This window comes from Lepus europaeus, chromosome 21 (genome assembly GCF_033115175.1).
Source record: "Lepus europaeus isolate LE1 chromosome 21, mLepTim1.pri, whole genome shotgun sequence".
Lineage (NCBI taxonomy): Eukaryota > Metazoa > Chordata > Mammalia > Lagomorpha > Leporidae > Lepus > Lepus europaeus.
Window position 1 is genome coordinate 14,034,758 of NC_084847.1, and position 19,395 is coordinate 14,054,152.

At 51.0% G+C, this 19,395-nt stretch overlaps 1 protein-coding gene across 1 annotated transcript in view; it reads right to left on the bottom strand.

Annotated features, from left to right (window-relative positions):
- XYLT1 (xylosyltransferase 1) overlaps window positions 1-19,395 on the bottom strand; it is a 336,604-nt gene that overhangs the window by 78,103 nt on the left and 239,106 nt on the right. Inside the window, exons 4-5 of the mRNA XM_062180382.1 lie at window positions 11,237-11,409; window positions 7,243-7,445 (exon numbers count right to left, since the gene is read on the bottom strand). Coding sequence (XP_062036366.1) covers window positions 7,243-7,445; window positions 11,237-11,409 — 376 coding nt within the window. The remainder of the gene's footprint in view (window positions 1-7,242; window positions 7,446-11,236; window positions 11,410-19,395) is intronic.

Genomic DNA, 19,395 nt, shown 5'->3' on the forward strand with positions numbered 1-19,395 from the left:
GTCTGGCCTTGACCAGCATCCCCAAGCAGAGTGCTGGCTCATACCCCAGCTGCTATACTTCTCATCCAGCTCCCCGCTAGTGCACCTGGGAAGGCAATGAAAAATGGCTCAAGCACTTGGATCCCTGTCACCCATGCTGGAGACTCCAGCTGGGACAGAGTTCCTAGATCCTGGCTTTGGCCTTGCTCAGACCTGGCTATTGTCGTCATTTGGGGGGAATGAACCAGCAGATTGAAGACTGCTCTATGTCTTTCTCTCTCTGTGTCACTCTGCCTTTCAAGTAAATCAATCAATCAATATTTAAAAAACACAAAGAGCTGGGGAATGAAAAGACAAAAGGGGGAGGAAAGGGCTGTGGCCCATCCACACGAGTATTGGTGAGCCACGGACAGCGATGAGGAGCCGCTGCACGCTGCAGCGTAGATGGACACAGGAACAAGATGCTCGATTCCACGCAATCCCATTCACACGAAACTCCCCAGATAGGCAACTCCACAGACACAAGGCAGCCTGGTGATGGCCGGTGAGCTGCGAGTGACTGCTGAACGGCTGCTAGATTGTCTTCTGGAGTGATGACGATGCTTTGGGATGAGGCGGAAATGATGGCATGATCCTTGCACAGCACTGTGAAGATACTGGATCGGACACTCTACAATGGTTTGTTCTATGAATGTAATTTTCTCTCCATTAAAACAGAACACCCCTGGTTCTGCCACTTGCTGGCTGTATCCCGTGGTCTGTTTCTTCATCGGGTGGATGGAAATATAAAAAGTGTGTACCATCAAGGTGTTCTCAGGACTACACAAGGCTCTTAGCATACTGCCAGGGATGTGCTACTGTTGCATTGGCTGTGGTCTCTGCTGTGAACACGGATTCATTCAAGACCCACTGAGCAGACTAAAGGAATGAGAAGCACAGAGCAACCTCACACGGATACCTGGGCCCCCACAGCGGTTAGTTCAATTGTGAATCCCAGGGTGAGAAGGACCTGGACTTCAGGCAGAGTTTCACTTCCCTACCAAACTGACTCTTCTGTCCGAGCACTGATTCCAGTGGATGCTGTCTTTTGGGGGGAACGAGGATTAAGACTCCCAGGTACTGAGGGTCAGGGGTGGGCCTACCAGACAGTAGGTGCTCAGGAAATTCTGTACTGTTAGTGTGCGTGCTGGTCACGCTTGACGGGGCCGGCACAAACACTGGTCTACAGGACACTGTAGAGAAGCTCCGGCCACCTGCTTCCTGTCTGCACCAGCTGGCGTTTCCTGCCGCGGTGTCACGGAACAGCTCTCGTGCTCCTGGTCCACATGTCTGATAGGATCTCAAGACACAGGCTGGGGTCTACAGTTGAAGTAACTTAAATGCTCACAGGGTGGGCCCTGATGGGTTAGAGGTGGTTGCCATAGATCCCCAGGAAACTGAAGTAGTAGATCCTGGATTTAGCTTGAAGACTGTCATCACCATTTCCCCTACTCTGTAGCTTCTGACCCCCCACATCACCCCTACTATGTACATGCGGTGTTGTACGAGGGACCCGGGAGGGGCACACTCAAATGTCCTCCTTTCACGTATGATTTGTCCCAGGTCACAGAGGGGACCTTAGGAAGGACAGGCGTGCATGGGAGATTTCTTGCTGTCCATCAAAGATCAAGCAGCAAGGCAAGAACTTTTTTATTTGACAAGCAGAGTTAGACAGTGAGAGAGACAGAGAGAAAGGTCTTCCTTCCGTTGGTTCACCCCCAAATGGCCGCCACGGCCGGCGTGCTGTGCTGATCCAAAGCCAGGAGCCAGGTGCTTCCTCCTGGTCTCCCATGCCGGTGCAGGGCCCAAGCACTTGGGCCATCCTCCACTGCCTTCCCGGGCCACAGCAGAGAGCTGGTCTGGAAGAGGAGCAACCAGGACAGAATCTGGTGCCCCAACCAGGACTAGAACCTGGGGTACTGGCGCCACAGGCAGAGGATTAGTCTAGTGAGCTGCGGCGCCGGCCCGCAAGAACTCTTTCGACTTCACTCCTTTCTATGGGCAATCTAAAGTACACTGGGCATAATGCCCTGCCTTAGGAAGTGGAATATATTGGATCCAACCTCCATGCCTTTTGATGATTCAAGACCTAGTAGAGCCTCAGTTTGTAAATATCCATTTTCACCCATGTCCTGTATAACCAGCTCCCAAACCAGAGCCAACAGAGGCCAGGAAGCCATGTCAACAGCAGAATGGGAAGGCCTGGAATTTTTAACACACTTCCCCGGCACAGTCCAAGTACAGGAATGTCCTTCACATTCAACCAACCTGCTGGTTCTGGTCTGCTTGTCCTCCTATATTCAATCTTCACAGACAAACTTGCTTTTCCCACTTTTCAAAGCAATGTGATTTGGGAAATATTTTACAACTCTCTGAACTCCATCAATGGGAAAAGGAACAGCAACTCAGGTGAGGATCACGTTCCACCTGCGAAACCCACCTGACTCCACTGCTGTAGGAAGCACAGCCTGTGTTTATCTAGCATTTTTGATGCATCAGGCACTGTGCTATTGACTTGCAATATTTTATTTAGCAATCCCAGCAGCCCTATGCAACGGGTGCTACCAGGGTACCTGGTGAAAGCTGCAGCAAGTTGTGCTGAGTGACATGGGCAGACACTGTTGGCAGAGATCCCTGGCTGTGTCTAAGGCCTAACCAGGGCTGGTGCCTCGTAAACCAGTGATCCTTCACTACCTGAAAGGAAGGTTCTGGCCCCAGAAGGGCTCAGGAGGAGACACAGGGAAGGGGTGTCAAATCAAAGAATAGCTCTGGGTAGCCACGTTGGGCTGGCTCTGTCCTAGGACATCCCCCAGGGTTTCAGAGCCTCTTGGAGGGTCTGACTTGGGCTCTCCTGCCTCCTTGAGAAACCTCTTAAGTTTGTTCATCCTTCCTGGGATGGGAGAATAGGGGTTTTGGAAGCTACAGATGGAGTAGCAGATGGGAAATGCAAGCCTATCAGAGTTGCCCGGGATAAAACCATTCATCTGCAAAATTCATATGTTTCTGTGTGCGGCGACGTCATGAAAACAACAGCAAGAGGAGCCAGCAGTGTTTGATGCATAAAGTGCCTCTGGCCATGAAGCTGGCCGGGCAGAGTGGGCACAAGAACTCGGGGAGAGGGGGAGAGGAAGAGGCCGACAGGCCAACAGACACACAATATGACCTGGAGCTTTAAGGCTAAAACAGCTCTCGGCATGATGACTTGCCTCCTTGAACCCCAAAAGAGGCCGGGCACACGATCTGAAAAGGGACCTCTGGGCTTCTCGGAGATGCGACCTGCAACCCTGCACGCAGCTGAGATGTAAGCAGGCGGCCCCATCGTCACGTCCCGTTGTCACGGAGAGTGAATTTCCTTGCTGATGCTCCCGAGGCTCGTTAGGTGGCAGAACTTGGATTCGAACCCTACGCGTTCTGAGCAGAGTCTGCACGTTGCACCCCGTGCCTCTTCAGGTTAAGTGGCCGTGGTTACGTCATCCACTTGCCAAGCAACACAACACGGGGTCTCCAAGCGGCAGCGATGGGCACGCCTGCCTGGCCTCAACATGTCTCTCTGGCTGAAAGCTGCCACCTGACCTGGGCAGACACCCTCTGAGGCCTCCACTGGAAGGTGGGGACCATTTCCTTCTGTGGTTTCTGGGTGGCTTGGGGCCATTCTGCCCAGAAGGTTGGACCTTCTGACTTCCTCAAGGGCCGACCTCAGGCAGAAAGAACATCAACTTTGGAACCACACAGAACTGGTTCTCTTCCCTGGTCTGCCATGTGTTTATCACATGGCTTTGCTGTCAGGGTTGAAAGAAGCACCTGCCACATTAGCTCCTGTGCTCAGTGTTATGGGACAGCTCTGAACTCAGTCCTTTCCCAGAAGATGGTGGAAGGATGTTCTTTCTCCCCCCTGGACTATTCTCACCTTTACTGACCTATCCTCATTCTTTTGTTTAACATATTCTATTTTTAAAATTTCTCAATGCAACAAGTTCAGCTCTGACCCACACTGTGCCCAGGCTCCTCCCCATATCACAAAGAGTGGTTCTTAACCGGAGATGGTTTGAGGCCCCAGGGGACATGTGGCAATGCCTAGAGACATTTGTGGTTGGCACAAGTGGGTGTGGTGTGCTACTGGCATCTTCCGGGTGAGCCCAGGGATGTTAAGCATCTCAAATTCAACGCATAGGACATCGCCTTACAATGAAGAATGCTCAGCCCAAGCCACGGTGCCACCGCTGGGAAATCCCCACTGGGAGCAATCTTCTCTTTCTTGTCTCTCTGACAATCTACTCCTTCTCGTCCTGCAGGTCTTTACTCAGAACTGAACATGCAGAGCCCTCTGGGATTTTCTGATTGTGCCCGTCCTGTTCTCCACTCACACGCCACGCACTGCTGGTAGCCCTTCCACATCTGACAGGATGTCTCCCTGGCCCCTCTATCCAATTCCTTGCTCTCAACTAGGATGTGTGCTTCCAGAAGCAGGGAGAAGAAGCTGTTCTTGCTGGCTAAATGCCCCACTAGCACAGAGCGCAAAAGTTGCTCTATGAATGAACGCGTGGGTCATGGTCTCTAAAACCCTGCCAGCAACGATATTACCCCTGTGCTTTTATCCTTGCTACTCTACAAAAAACAAAAACAAAAACAGGTGTCTTGGGGCTGGCATGTGACACAGGAGGTGAAGCTGCTGCTTGCATATGGGAGTGCTGGTTCCAGTCTTGGCTCTTCCACTTCTGATCCAGCTCCCTGCTAATGCACCTGGCAAAGCAACAGATGATGGCCCAAGTACCTGGACCCCTGCCACCTATTTGGAAACCTGGATCGAGTTCCAGGTCCATGGCTTTGGCCTGGACTAATCCCAGTTGTTGAGCCCACTTGGGCAGTGAACCAGTAGATAGAAGATCGATCAATCAATCTCTCTCTCTCTCTCTCTTCCTTCCTCCCTCCCTCCCTCACGCCTTCCCTCCCATTCTCTTCGTCATTCTTTCAAATTATTAAATAAATCTTTAAAAAATAAAACCAGGTATCTTTCCAGATCATGTCATCTTTTCTCAGGTTCAAGGGTGCCAGGTGTATCTTGTCCTAAGCAACCAGAAAATGTGCATCCCCCTCTCACTGTGCGGAAGCCAGGGTCTCCCAGCAGATGACAAAATGCTTTGAGGCCCAGGACTGAAGAGGGGTGGGAAGGAAGATGTTACGAAGGAGAAAGCAGCCATTTCTAGCTTTAAGGAGATAATTTCCTTCTATGCCTACAGCTTATTTGGGTCCTGATTGAAAGCCCAAACTCTTGGCAATATGTGACCTGGTTACCCAATGGCATTAAGACTGTCTGTTAGGGGTTTAGATCATGCAGGTGCTGTGTTAAAGGAGACCTGATCCTTAGAGATGGATCCTGAAAGGCTTAAAGATACAATACAACCATACGACCACTTACATCTGCTGAAAAACAGCCCAGGGTCTGGGGAGGAGGGTGAGAGGCAGGACAACAGGACTGTGTATGCACAGCCTGTTGTTGAAATGGGGTGATGTATACATGGGTTTCATGAGGTTGTTTGTAATACTGTTGGACTTGCTTGAAAATCGCAGTAATAAAGGTTCATTTATTTTTCTAAGAAGTCTGCATCTGGTCCTCCTGAGAACGCCGAACCCAATGCTCTGGGGAAAGAGGAAGCCCCACCCAACACTCTGGTTCACTTCCCATCACCCCAATCCACTTCTCATCACCTCAATCCACTTCCCATCACCCCAGTCCACTTCCCATCGCCCCAATCCACTTCCCATCACCCCAGTCCACTTCCCATTGCCCCAATCCACTTCCCATCACCCCAATCCACTTCTCATCACCTCAATCCACTTCCCATCACCCCAATCCACTTCTCATCACCTCAATCCACTTCCCATCGCCCCAATCCACTTCCCATCACCCCAATCCACTTCCCATCGCCCCAATCCACTTCCCATCGCCCCAATCCACTTCCCATCACCCCAATCCACTTCTCATCACCTCAATCCACTTCCCATCGCCCCAATCCACTTCTCATCACCTCAATCCACTTCCCATCGCCCCAATCCACTTCCCATCACCCCAATCCACTTCCCATCGCCCCAATCCACTTCCCATCGCCCCAATCCACTTCTCATCACCCCAATCCACATTCCTTTTCATCTTTGCCAATGCATCAGGAGGGAGGAGGCCCTCAAGGTAATGAGTTGCCTTTTTGATAGGCAACAGGAGTATTGCTCATTTTCTTGATTTTTAAAACTTTTCTTCCTACAAGATCTTCAGGGAGATTTTCTTTGCTTAGGGTTTACTTGAAAGAACAAATATTCATGCGAAGCAACAGACCTTCCTAGTGGCACCTGGGGGGTCACTCCTGCTTGTGTATCTCGCCCATCTTGGGGCTGCCGGCTGCACAATCAGCTCCTGACAACTCGGCCCAGAAGGGGCAGATCTCCAAAAGCAGCCCCAGATTTGTCGCTTTCATGTGAAATCTCCCAATTTGAAAATGTGGGCCAACAAGTCACTTGACAGGGGCCACCGCGACATATCCTGAAGACACCTGCCGGTGACCCTGCTGGCGACTGCTGCACTGCCCTCCGTTCTTCCCCTCCCCTCCTCTCCAATTTAACCTCTAAGTCAGACCTCGTACACCCTCGGTTCACAACACGCCAAGGGCTTCCGTCTTCCTTGCTGTAACAGCCAAATTGTAAAATCTCCATGCTCTGGCCCCAATTTCTCTATAACCTCAAAGCAGCTTGTTAGTCTGCTCCTCACTTACTCTGGTCCAGCCACGCTGAGCCCTGCCGTCCCTCACACCCTTGCACACGGCCATCTCAGGGCTCAGCATTCCTGGACCATGGACCACGTTCTGGCGTGGCTCACTCCATCATGATGGTCCCAGTTGGCCCTGTTATCTCACAGCTCTCCCCCGCCTCTGCCCTCTGCTTTATTTTTCTAACACAGCATTTTACTTATTTTGTTTATTGTTATCTCCTTACTCTTTTTAGTGCATGGGGACATCCTTTCAACAGAGGTGAGGAAAGCACGTGTTCACTGGGTATCTGTCGAATGTGTGCACCAATGAGCTTCGGGTGCAAGCCGAGCCCTGCACGCGAGCTCCCAGAGGCACGAAGCTTCTCTGGACAGGAGCAAACCATCTCTGCCCGCCGGTGTCCCAGCGAGGAAGTACGAGTGCGAGGGTGAGCAGGCTCTCAGCCCAGGCTGGCCACGGGCCGGCTTACCTGATGGGATAGTCGGCTGCGCTGAGGTTGATGAAGAAGTCCCAGGGCCAGTCGGGCATCTCCAGGAGGTCACGCATGCTCTGCAGGTAGGTGGACAGGAGGCTGGCTCCCCCCCAGATGGTGGCCATCCTCCAGGGGGTGACGCGGACGTTGCTGTACTGCCTGGCGAACTGCAGCACTTGCCGATGCAGGTAATTGGAGCGCTTTTCCCAGGAGAGAAAGGGTGACACTCAGCGACCCAGGCATGCCCCTCGCCCCGGGCCCCTCCCTTCTAGCTGCCAGGACCTCTGAAGTCAGTGGGCTTTGTCAGTCACTGATTCCACCCCAGGGTATCTTTTTTACATCACTACTTGAACTTTCAATATTTTTAAAATTTTACATTAGATTTTTAAAAAAAAAATATTTATTTATTTGAAAGGGAGGGGGACAGAGAGAGGGAGGGAGAGACAGAGATCTTCCATCCATTCACCCCCCATATGGCTACCATGCCCAAGGCTGGTGCTCACCAAAGCCAGGGGCCCACACTTTTTCTTCCATCCAGGTCTCCCACATGAGTGGCAGGGGCCCACACCCTCTGCTGCTTTCCCAGATGCACCAGTGGGGAGTTGGATCAGTAGCGGAGCAGCTAGGATGTGAACTGACACTCCGATGGGTGACCCCAGTGTAGCAGGCAGCAGCTTTGCCCACCACACCACGATGCCAGACCCTATGTTGGATATTTTAGATGCAGATTCCCTGCTCCTGCCTCTGAGCTAACGGCTCACAAGGCTACAGTTGGTGGTGCCTGGGACTCTTGAGTTTTTACATATGACTGCTGCCTGTGGTTTGAGGATAAGAAAACAGTGTCGCTATGGTGTAACTCACCTAACCACTGCGAAAATTCAATCCACTGTTAAGTTTTTGCAATACTTAAAGCAGAAGCAAGTCGGTTAGGATTTCCTTCTGCATAAGGTTTTTCTGCTAGCATGATGTCTTAATCAGGGTCTACCATCCAATGTTTTAGGAGTATTTTTAAGGCTTAGGTAGCAAATTAGCAGCACGCAATACCTCCTAAATTCTCAAGCAGAGGCAAGGGCCTTCTCTGCTGTCAGTTTTAAGTTCACTAAAAACTGGAATCGCAACACTGAACACCGTGGCGATGCACTTCGCTCCGTGATACTTAAGTTGCTGCAATATTTGATTATCCATTTTGCTGTTACAGAAAATTCTTAACTGTAATTGGTGGGTGTTATGCAATAGTATATTGCCTTGTTTTTCTACCTCGAGTCACGGGCTTTATGTGCTAGATTTTAATAATATCCTTGAGTCTGGGCAAGTGTACAAGTCTTTTGAAAAGAGCGTGGTTTACTTGGACAAACTGACCAGTTCTGAGAATTGCGAATGCTCCAGAAGTGGTTTTTGTGGGTGGGAAACAAATGGTGAGAATTTGACTTGGTTCCTCTTCCTGAAATCGAGTCTACATAATTTATCAAATCGTGTTCATGTCTTGATTCCCTGATTTTGTATACATGCATCTATCAATAAACTGTGATACTTGGGAGAAAAAAAGAAGCATGGTTCTAGCTAAACCTCCTGAGTATTATAGGGGGGTGGAATTTCTTTTTTTTTCAAAGATTTATTTATTCTTTTTTTTTTTTTTGAAAGGCAGAGTTAGACAGTGAGAGAGAGAGACAGAAAGGTCTTCCTTCCATTGGTTCACCCCCCAAATGGCTGCCACAGCCGGTGCGCTGCACCGATCCAAAGCCAGGAGCCAGGTACTTCCTCCTGGTCTCCCATGCGGGTGAAGGGCCCAAGGACCTGAGCCATCCTCCACTGCCTTCCCGGGCCACAGCAGAGAGCTGGACCGGAAGAGGAGCAACCAGGACAGAAACCGGTGCCCCGACCGGGACTAGAACCCGAAGTGCCAGCGCCACAGGTGGAGGATTAGCCGATTGAGCCGCGGCGCCTGCCAAGGGAGGTGGAATTTCTTAACTCTGACCCCCCACCCCTTCAGGGGCCTTTTAGAACAGACCTCGGTGATCAAATATCCCCTTTGCTTTTTTGACTAAAGACACAATCTTGCCACGTCAGCTGACTGACAGAACATTTGAGAGCAAGACAGCTCTGTGGTCAGCAAGTCTGCTGATTTTTGTTAATAAAGTTTTATTGGCACACAGCCACGACCACCAGCTGACATTGTCTCCATGGATGCCTTTGCACTACAAGGAGTGCATGGCCTGCAAAGCTTCAGCTACGTATATCTGGCCTTTTCTAAAAAAAAGTGTGCCCACTCCTACAATGGCTGTCCCCACAAAGCGCATGAGGGGCAGGCAGAGGTCACTGGGCGGTGAGGAAAAGAGGGTCATGGGGCCGGTGCTGTGGCACAGCAGGCTAACGCCCTGGCCTGAAGTGCTGGCATCCCATATGGGTGCCAGTTCGAGACCTGGCTGCTCCACTTCCGATCCAGCTCTCTGCTGTGGCCTGGGAAAGCAGTAGAAGATGGCCCAAGTCCTTGGGCCCCTGCACCCGCATGGGAGATCCAGAGGAGGCTCCTGGCTCCTGGCTTTGGATCAACACAGCTCCGGCCGTTGTGGCCAGCTGGGGTGTAAACCAGCAGATGGAAGACCTCTTTCTCTCTCTCTCTCTGCCTCTCCTCTCTCTGTGTAACTCTTTCAAATAAATAAATAAATCTTAAAAAAAAAAAAAAGGAAAGAGGGTCCTAGACCAAAGCTCCTGGTAGTGCTGCCTGCCTATCAGAGACGCAGGTGGCGGGATTCTGAGTGCTCCTGCCATAGAGGAACCATCCGCTTGAAGGTGATGGAGATGCTGACTGCCCTGAACTGGTCAGTGCACAACGGACAAGCCCAAGGGGACTTCAAAAACTCTGTGGAAAAATGGGATTAAAAGGTAAGTTTATTTCAGTACAGAAAATATGAACCCTGGGGGAGGCGGCATTTGGTGCAGCAGCTAAGTTGCCGTCTGGGACACCCGATCGCATACTGGAGTGCCTGGCTCAAGTCTCAGCTGCTCTGTCTCTGATCCAGCTTCTTGGGAGGCAGTGGTGATGGCACAAGTACTTGGGTCCCGGCCACCCACGTGGGAGACCCAGGTTGAGTTCCTGGCTTCTGGCTTTGGCCTGGCCTTGTCCTGGCTGTGGTGGGCATCTGGGGAGTGAATCAGTGGGCAGAAGACGTCTGTTTGTGTCTATCTCTCTGCCTTTCAAATAAAATGAAAATAAATAAATATTTTAAATAAAAAATTTGGAGTCCATGCATTCATTCCATCTGCATTAGCATGAATGAAAGCATGTTTTCCCTGTACTCGCTGACGACTCTGCACACATACATCAAACTATCATACTGCACAGCATCAATATGCACAGTTAGCATGAGTTAACCAAAGATTCTTAAAAAGAAACAATTGTTACAGAGAAAGTGGAAAGTCAAAGGTGGAATCTTTGAAATCAACACACACAGATACACAGGCGCACACACACAGGGACACACTCAAGACACAGACACACACAGGCACAGGTACGCACACACAGAGACATACAGATACACAGACACACATGGTGACATGCTCAGAAAGACACAGACGGACACACACAGGCACAGATATACAGACACACAGACATACAGATACACACATAGATACACACAACAATAGACACACTCAGAGACACAGAGACAGACACACTCAGACATACACAGACACTCACTGGCACAGAGATACATACAAGCATACAGATACAAATACACACACAGAGACATAGATTCATGCACAGTGACACACTCAGAAAGACACACACACGAAGATACACACAGATGCACATATACACACAGAGACACAGATACAGATACACACACAACCCAGAACACTGCGAAAACCCAATGCTGTCCCCACTCTGAGTCTTCTCTCAAGGGGCAGCCTGGACTCGTGTGCAGGTGGAAGGTCCCGGGGGCACAGATGGACACAGGGCAAGCCCAGGCCGGGGTGACGGCAGGACCCTCACCTTGTCCACGTGGATGTAGTAGAAGTGGTCCTTGTGGTAGATGGCCTTGAACATGCGCTGCAGCTGCCGGGAGGCACGGCCATGGACCACCAGGACGAAGGCGATCCTCACCGGGTTGGCCGGCATGTACTCCACAGAGTCCTCGTCCCACTGCACGTTCTTGTTGGCTTTGCCTGGGGAAATCCAAGAGACCACAGGTGAGGGGAGGGTCCTTTGGGGGCCGGGGACTGTCTCTGGTGCTTCATGCTCCAGGGACGATTCCAGGAGCATGGCAGTTTTGTTGGGCCTGGAAACTGGATTTCACTCAGCTTAGCCGGTCTCAGACCCTCACTGTGTGCAGGTACAGCAGGGGCCAAGGGGACACTGGGCTGGCTCAGGGCATTGTTCCCAACCCCAGGGAGCTTAAACAGCCTGGTGGAGACAGGGCAGCGGGAGATGAGACGTCTGGGAGAGGCATCTCTGTATCATGGAGGAAGTAGTAAATGCTGAGTTAAGAAACACAAGATGCACATGTCATTTTTCCTGTCCAGGATCCATTCTCCCTCTTGTCCTAACAGCATCCATTACGAACTGTAGGTTTGTTTGTTTTAAGTTAGAGTAAGAATTGAGATCTACCCTCTTAGTAAATTTAAAGGTGCAGTATGGTATCGTCAATTACAACGGTCCTTCCAAAACCTCATGGATTAAATAGAAATAAAAAATAAATAGAAATAAAAAATTTACTTTGGTGCTGACATTTTTAAAATCATGCATCATTTTTTCATGATACACATTTTCCATTAACTTTCTGAAGAGCAGTTAAATGCATGGATCTCAAGATTTTGCACAAAAAGAATTTATCTTTTAATTCCGTATTCCATGAACTTCTGGCACGATGCTCTTCTAACCACGATGTTGCTCAATGGAAACTTTACCAACATCTTGAGTAACTGAAAGTTTATCACCCAAGGTTTTCGGGGGCATTACTGCCCCCCACCCCCACCCCACCCCCGGCTCAGTCATTGGGTGTGAAAGATCTAAGTCCGCTCCATTTCCAGCGGTGGTCCCCACAGCGCAGGCCTGGCCAATCAGGACACGGCATGCCTTGCCCACAGCGTGGTCTGGGGGTGCATGTGTGACCCAACCCCACCAAGCTCAGCGGTCAACCAGACAGAAGTCCAGGCTTCTGTGGAAAGTGCTACGTAACAGCGGCTCTTTCTCTTGGACACGAAACAGGAGGTTCCAGGAGGCTTTTTGTTCTCACAGCGAAGAAAAGCCAGGCTGAGGGAAGCACCGCCGGGGGTGGCAAGCATCCAACTCCTAATGACCTGGCTCCGGCTCCTGGAACGGCCACCGCCACAGATTATTTTCCTTTTAAAGCCAGATCTGACACCAGATCCGCCCAGATAAATGGTTCCAGACATCATTTATCCCGAAATCATCCTCATCCTCCTTTCCCTCCAAAATAATCCAAGGCCAAGGCTGTGGAGAGAAACAAGACCTCCCAGTGTAGTCCACAACGATGTCCCCTAGGAGCCTTCCCGCGTGGCCCGGGCGATCCGACTCTTCAGACCCCTCCGCCCCGACGGGTCCCGTGTCCACTTCACCACCCCCGCTTTCTGCCACTAGCGCACAGCCCAAGGACAGGACTCCTGTCCCCACCCCACCCTCTTCCCATTCTCTGCAGAGCATTCAACACCATCTGAAACTGATCTGGTCACTTGTTCAGTGTCTGAACACTCCACGGGCACACAAGCTCCAGGAGATGAGAGGCTGGTTCAGCTTCATTTACCACGGAGCACGCAACACTAATATCTGGCACACAGCTGGTTCTTGGTGAAAACCAAAGTCATGAGAGGGTACATTTTTTTTTTTCAGTACAATAACAACACATTTTATTGAGCCTTGCCCAGGCCTTGACATTATCTCATTTAATCTTCACAACGACCTGCCAGCTAGTGCGATGACCCCATTTCCCATATAAGAAAGCCACAATTTAGAGGTCGAGGGATTTGTTCAAGGTCACCCTGTTTTCATTAGCTATGCTGAGGTTTTCACTGACGTCTGACCGTGGCCTTACCCACGAACACATACCACGTTATTATACTTAAGAGTTTGGAACTCTTAAGTATAAGGAAAAGTTTCTAACAATTGTGCTTGTTAATGAAATACCTTGTTAGTCACTGCACGTAAGTAAGCATGCAGTCCAGGACTGCCCAGGTATTGTAAGGGGGATTTCAGTATCAGATGACGAGGCCGACACTGTGTGATCAATAAGACTACATCTTTCCCTCCATCCATCCATCCTTGCTCCTTCCCTTCCCTTCCCATCCATCCCAACTACCCATCCACCCAAAGGTACAGCAAACAATGCAACTACCCAACATCCATGGGAAAAAAAATCCATTGCCTCTCGTCTCAAACACCACCCATCCAGCCAAAGATACAGCAAGCAACCCAACTACCCAACATCCACGGGGAAAAAAATCCACTGCCTCTCGTCTCAAACACCACCCATCCAGCCAAGGATTACGGGGCTTTGGGATCATCCCGTATTTGCTCTCCGGCCAAGGATGTCTCTTGCCGCTGTTGTTAAATAAATGAGTGAGTGAAGGAGCACACTCTGAGGAGGAGAGGTTGCTCCGGTCCAGAGGAGCTGACCCCCGAGGGCCTGCCACGTATCAACGCTGTGCTGGGAGTCCCGCCTCTGTCACTGTTCGGCCCTGGGAAGCGTGAGTGGTCATCTCTGACGAGGCTCAGAGGGGTTCACACGCTTCCCGGTGAACCCAGGCAGCGGAGCGTCGCTGAGTCCAAAGCCAGCCCTGCTGTTTCTGCCTGCCCTGTGCTGACGTGGAGTTGGGAGGTAAGGACAGGGCTGTGCGAGGATGCTATGCTGGTCTGCCAGGGACTTGGTCGCCCATAGTGAGGAAAGTCCTTATCATATCTCTGTAGGGTTTGAGAAAGCAGAGCAACTTCACAGGGACTTGGATCTTTTCTTCTGGAGAAGGGAGAGAGGACTGAAGGCCAAAGACAACCACTCCAGCACCCTAGCTTCTGTGACTTGAAACACAAGTGGTCTTCAAAAGGTGCGTGGGAAAGCATTTTGTGAGAAAATTATGCATGGAGTTCATATTTTGTACACCAAAAAAAAACTTATCTTCTAATTTCATTTTTTCCCCATGCAGCTTTGGAAGTACCTTCCCACAACCGCATTCATCCTTGGGTCAAAGAGTCGGACTGGGGAGCTGTACGAACTGGGAGCAGAACCCTAGAGTCCGTCTGGGGTGCAGCCATGTTGGGAGTGGGGATGACAGCCAGAGCCCAAGCATTTGTGGAGCGCCAAGTAGGTGCTAAGCACTCTTTGGTGCACGGTTTTATTTACTTTGGCCAGCGCCTCTATAAAAGGGGAGCTGTCATCTTATCGCACGGATGCGGAAGCTGAGGCTCAGACAGACCCTGTTAGGAAGTGAGCCGACAGTGGTCCTATCATCGTCACTACATTTGATTTCACAGAGAGGACAATCTGTTCCTAGAAGGGGCATGCCAGCTGTAGGACAGATAACAAGGACGAGTGGTCAGAGCGTCGTGGGTCTTTAACCCAAGTGCTGTCCAGCTCCTAAAAGGAAAAACACCCTATGAACTTAATAACGTAATCAGATTCCCACGGCACAAAACAGAAAATAAGTGGAAAAATCGGAGTGATTAGGAGCAGCGGGAGAAGCTGACTCGAGACGAATGCTAAACAGCCGGGGCTACGGGGGGAGAATAGCAAGTGTGTTTCTGCGGTGCAGGTGAGGAGGCTGAAGGTGGGAGTCAAAGAGAGCACCCCCATGCCTCCCCCTACCCACAGGAAGTGCGCTGGGTGATGCCTGCTACTCAAAGCTCTGTGTTTCTCAGGATCGTCGTGGGTCAAGCAAGGACTGGGTCATCCTCGGGCGCCACAGAGATGGTGAAGACGAAGGGCAGTCCCCTGTCGTCTGCGGCTTCGCTTTCCCTGGCTTCAGTTACACATGACCCTCGGTCCAAAAACATTAAATGGAAAATTCCGGAAGTAAACAGTTTATAAAACTTCTAAGTAATGCTTATTTTTATAAACATAAGCGTTCTACTTCATTGTTTTTATTGTGACTCTTACTGTGTCTAATTAATAAATGAAATGTCATCCTAGGTACGAGTGCATGAGAGAAAGGCAGTACAGTCAGTCACTCGTGTCCTGAAGTCTTGCATCTGTGTTCAGCCGCCGGAGGACTGGAGATACTGGGGAAAATGGCATGTCCTGAGCTAGTGTGGACTGTTACTCATTGTTCCTTAAATGATTCAGCTTAAAAACTATTTATATAGAACTGCCATGGTGGCCGGCGCCACGGCTCAATAGGCTAATCCTCTGCCTGCGGCGCTGGCACCCCGGGTTCTAGTCCTGGTCAGGGCGCCAGATTCTGTCCCCGTTGCCCCTCTTCCAGGCCAGCTCTCTGCTGTGGCCCCGGAGGGCAGTGGAGGATGGCCCAGGTCCTTGGGCCCTGCACCCACATGGGAGACCAGGAGGAAGCACCTGGTTCCTGGCTTCGGATAGGCGCAGCGTGCTGGCCGCGGCGGCCAACTGGGGGGTGAACCAATGGAAGGAAGACCTTTCTGTCTCTCTCTTACTGTCTAATTCTGCCTGTCAAAAAAAAAAAAAAAAAAAAGAATTGCCATGGTGTCAGGTATTACAAGTAATCTAGATGTGATTCAAAGCATATGGGAGGATGTGCATAAGTTAAATGCAAAGACATTGCTTTATAAAAGGGACTTGGGTATTCCCCGACTTTGGAACCCTAGGCAGTCCCCATGGACACTGAGGGCATCGGAATACACGGGCCTTGGTACTGTCCATAATTTTAGGGATCACCTGGGGGTATTGGAAATTGTACCTGGTGGATAAAGGGGTGCTACTATAGGAATGTTGGGCTGTCAGTGACCATCATCCTTGGGGTGCTTTATCGGAAGGAGATCTGGGAGGAGAAAGCAAGGTGCAGGGGTTTGGAGCGTAGCCTCAGGCAGATCTTTGCAATGTGGAGCCCCTTAGATAATCTCTCCAAGGCTCCTGGACATATAATATCACAGCCTCTGCCTCACGTAGCTGTTCATACCCAGTACTGACACAGTGTGCAGCATGGACTAAATCCTCATTAAGCCACACCATCAGCAGCAGCATTTCTATGTGGCTGTTCATCCGCCATGATCAGGATGAAGTTTGGTTTAACCAGCTGGGCCAGCCCTGGGGTTCTATCTCAAGGCTGCACTGGCTCCCAGCACTGTGGATGCTCCAAAGCCTGCTGCCTGCAAAGAACTATCCATAGCCAGAGCTGCTCTCCAGACCACAATTACAACAAATGCAAAGGAGCCGCTTGACTGGAATAGTTACTCTACCAATAAAGCCCTTGATTCTGTTTATACTTGCAAAGGGCTTCTTCCGGCTGCTGCGAGGGGAGCTTTCTGATTCGCTTCCAAGTGAGAGAGCTGGTTGGGTCTTGGGAACGACAAGTAGTGGAAATGAGGTTGGATGCAAGTGGGACTTGGGTCAGGAGGTTCTGGGCTGAAGCTAGACCAGTGTCACACTGCCTGGGAAGTCTCAAGTGCAGGAATTCAGAGGGGGCACCTGGATCAAGCCTTTCTTTGTGGGGACTTAGAGACACCCCCTTTCTGACAGTTGGTTGCTTCTCTATAAAGTGGGATGAGTGAGTGGGAGTTTAGCCTATCTAAACATCAGAATCCCTGGTTTTGATTCTCAGCTCTGGCTTCTGACTCCAGCTTCCTATTAATGAAGACCCTGGGATGCAGCAGGGTCCCTGCCACCCACATGGGAGACCTCCAAGCATTCTTCAAGAGATAAGAGCCTGGCCTTGGCTTACAGGAGACTGGCTGCTATACAGAAAACCACCCTGATGCTCACAGGATCCATGCCCTCCAGCTAACTCCACGATCAGATTAGAATCCCAGACTATTCAGTCATCATGGCCTGATCATGACGGCTGGCTTTCTTGACAGGCGCCAGTCCTCTATCAGCCAAGGCCAGGCTCTCCTGGCTCCCAGGGCCTGGCAGAGCTGAGCTCAGGGGAGAGGCCTCAGTGAATGGTTTCTGACTGACTGATTCAAACTCAGACAGCTCCATCCACATCTGGGACCCTGGGATGCCTTCATGGAAGACTCAAGCCTGACCTGCTGCATCCAGCAACCTGGCTGAGGGCCAGGGCTCCCTCTTCCTTCAGGCTTGGGGTAACCTGTGACCTCTGCTCAGGACCATCAAAAGCCCCCAGGGAGGAGTCTGCTGACGTTAAGACTGCTGTCATGAGCAGTCCACCCATCCATGACTGGGCCAGGTGATTCATGATCAGGGACCAGGTACAGTTGCACACCCGTCTGTGACCTCCAGCCTGAGTGGACGAGAAGTGAGGGGAACACAGGTATGAAACAGGGTCCTGGAGTGTGGAGGGGGGAGCTGTGAGATCAGGGGTGCAGGGATGAAGCTGGCCAGGCCAGCACATCGGCACTGGGTCGTAGGACAAACTGCCCTTTCCCTAGAGAATCCCTCCAGGATCCACTCCCCAGCTCTTGAGCCCCATGCCACGGCACTCGGAGTCCTCCTCCTCAACACCCACCTCCCGTTGAAAGTTTTTGGTGGGGGCAGCCCTGCTGGAGGGCTGGGACTCGAGTGTCAGCTTCACCCATTCCAGCTCCCTGCTAACGCACACCCTGGGAGGCAGCAGGTGATGGCTCGAGTTGTTGGGTCCCTGCCTCCCATGATTTGGTTCTTGGCTCCTGCCCTAACCCTGGCTGTTTCAAGCATTTGGGGAGTAAACCAGTAGGTGGGTGATTTCTGTAGCCGTTCACATCCGTTCATTTGCCAGTGGACACTGGGGTTGCTTCCACCTTTGGGCTCTGGCGAACAATGCTGTTTTGAACACAGACGTCCCAATACCTGTTTGAGTCACTGCCTTCAATTCTTTGGAATAGATCCTCAGACTTGGTGTTGCTGGATCACGTGGTCATTCTCTTTTTAATTTGGATTGTCAGAAACTCATCCTGCACTTCCTAACTCAGTCGTTCCTCACAGGGGCTCAGCCCGGGTCTCCCTCCCCAACCTTAGGGGCCACTTTGCCTCTTGTGCCTCAGTTTCTCTATCCATACAACAGTGCTCACTTCCAAGTAATGCTCTAAGGACTAAAAGCTACAACAGAAGTAAAATGGAGCTGTGCAGTGTGAGGGTGGACAAGCAGGTGTAACTGCTTGCAAGGCTGGGGGTGGGGTGGCCCTGGACCTGACCTTGAGGACTTCAGAGCTTATGTCTTTCAAAGCACTGTTGCCCCAGAGGCAACTCACCGGGTACACAGCAAAGGGCAATGGACCAGGGGGATGGAGGCAGCCTTTCCCTACCCTGCTCTTCTGATCAGCCCACCGGTGTGGTCTCAGGTGCGCGCAATTCATCCCCGAAAGCCCTCACGTGCTGAGCCCCCTTTTGCGAGCAGGAGGGCTCAGCCCCCAGGACTGGCATCTCTGGCAGACCACAGGAGTGCCTGGCTCCCACTGAGTGCCGCCATATTGATGCCCCTGATTCATGTGCATGCTTGCTGTCGCTTCTTATCAAGTTTCAGCAAGATTTGCACTTAGGGCCGTGATGCAGAACCACCTTTAAAATAAAAGACACTTAAGATACAGGTGAGTCTACTGCAGGTGCAGGGTGACTATGGCAAAAGTGAGAAGGCACAGCAGGGGTGTGTGGGAAGGTGGCGGACTAGTAATGAGGCCATGAGAGCTGGCTGAGTCTGTTCAACACATGAGGAGGTGAAAGGCCAGGAGCAGAGTGGTGCCCAAGCAGCCCCGTGTCATGGGAGGACCTGAAGGCAGAGACACAGGCCTTTCCTTCGGGTGCCCACAAGGGTTTGTTAGGGGTTTTTGGGGTGGGCTCTTGGGGAGACCCTTCCTGCTGGGAGACGGTGGGTATCTGATAAGAAATGGTGTCTTTTGGATTTTCCTTTTTTTTTTTTAAATTTTTAGAAGATTTATTTATCTGAAAGGCAGAGTTACAGAGAAAGAGAGAGAGAGAGAGAGAGAGAGAGAGAGATCTTCTATCTGCTGGTTCACTTCCCAAATGGCCACAAGGGCCAGGGATGGGCCAGGCCAAAGCCAGGAGCCAGGAGCTTCTT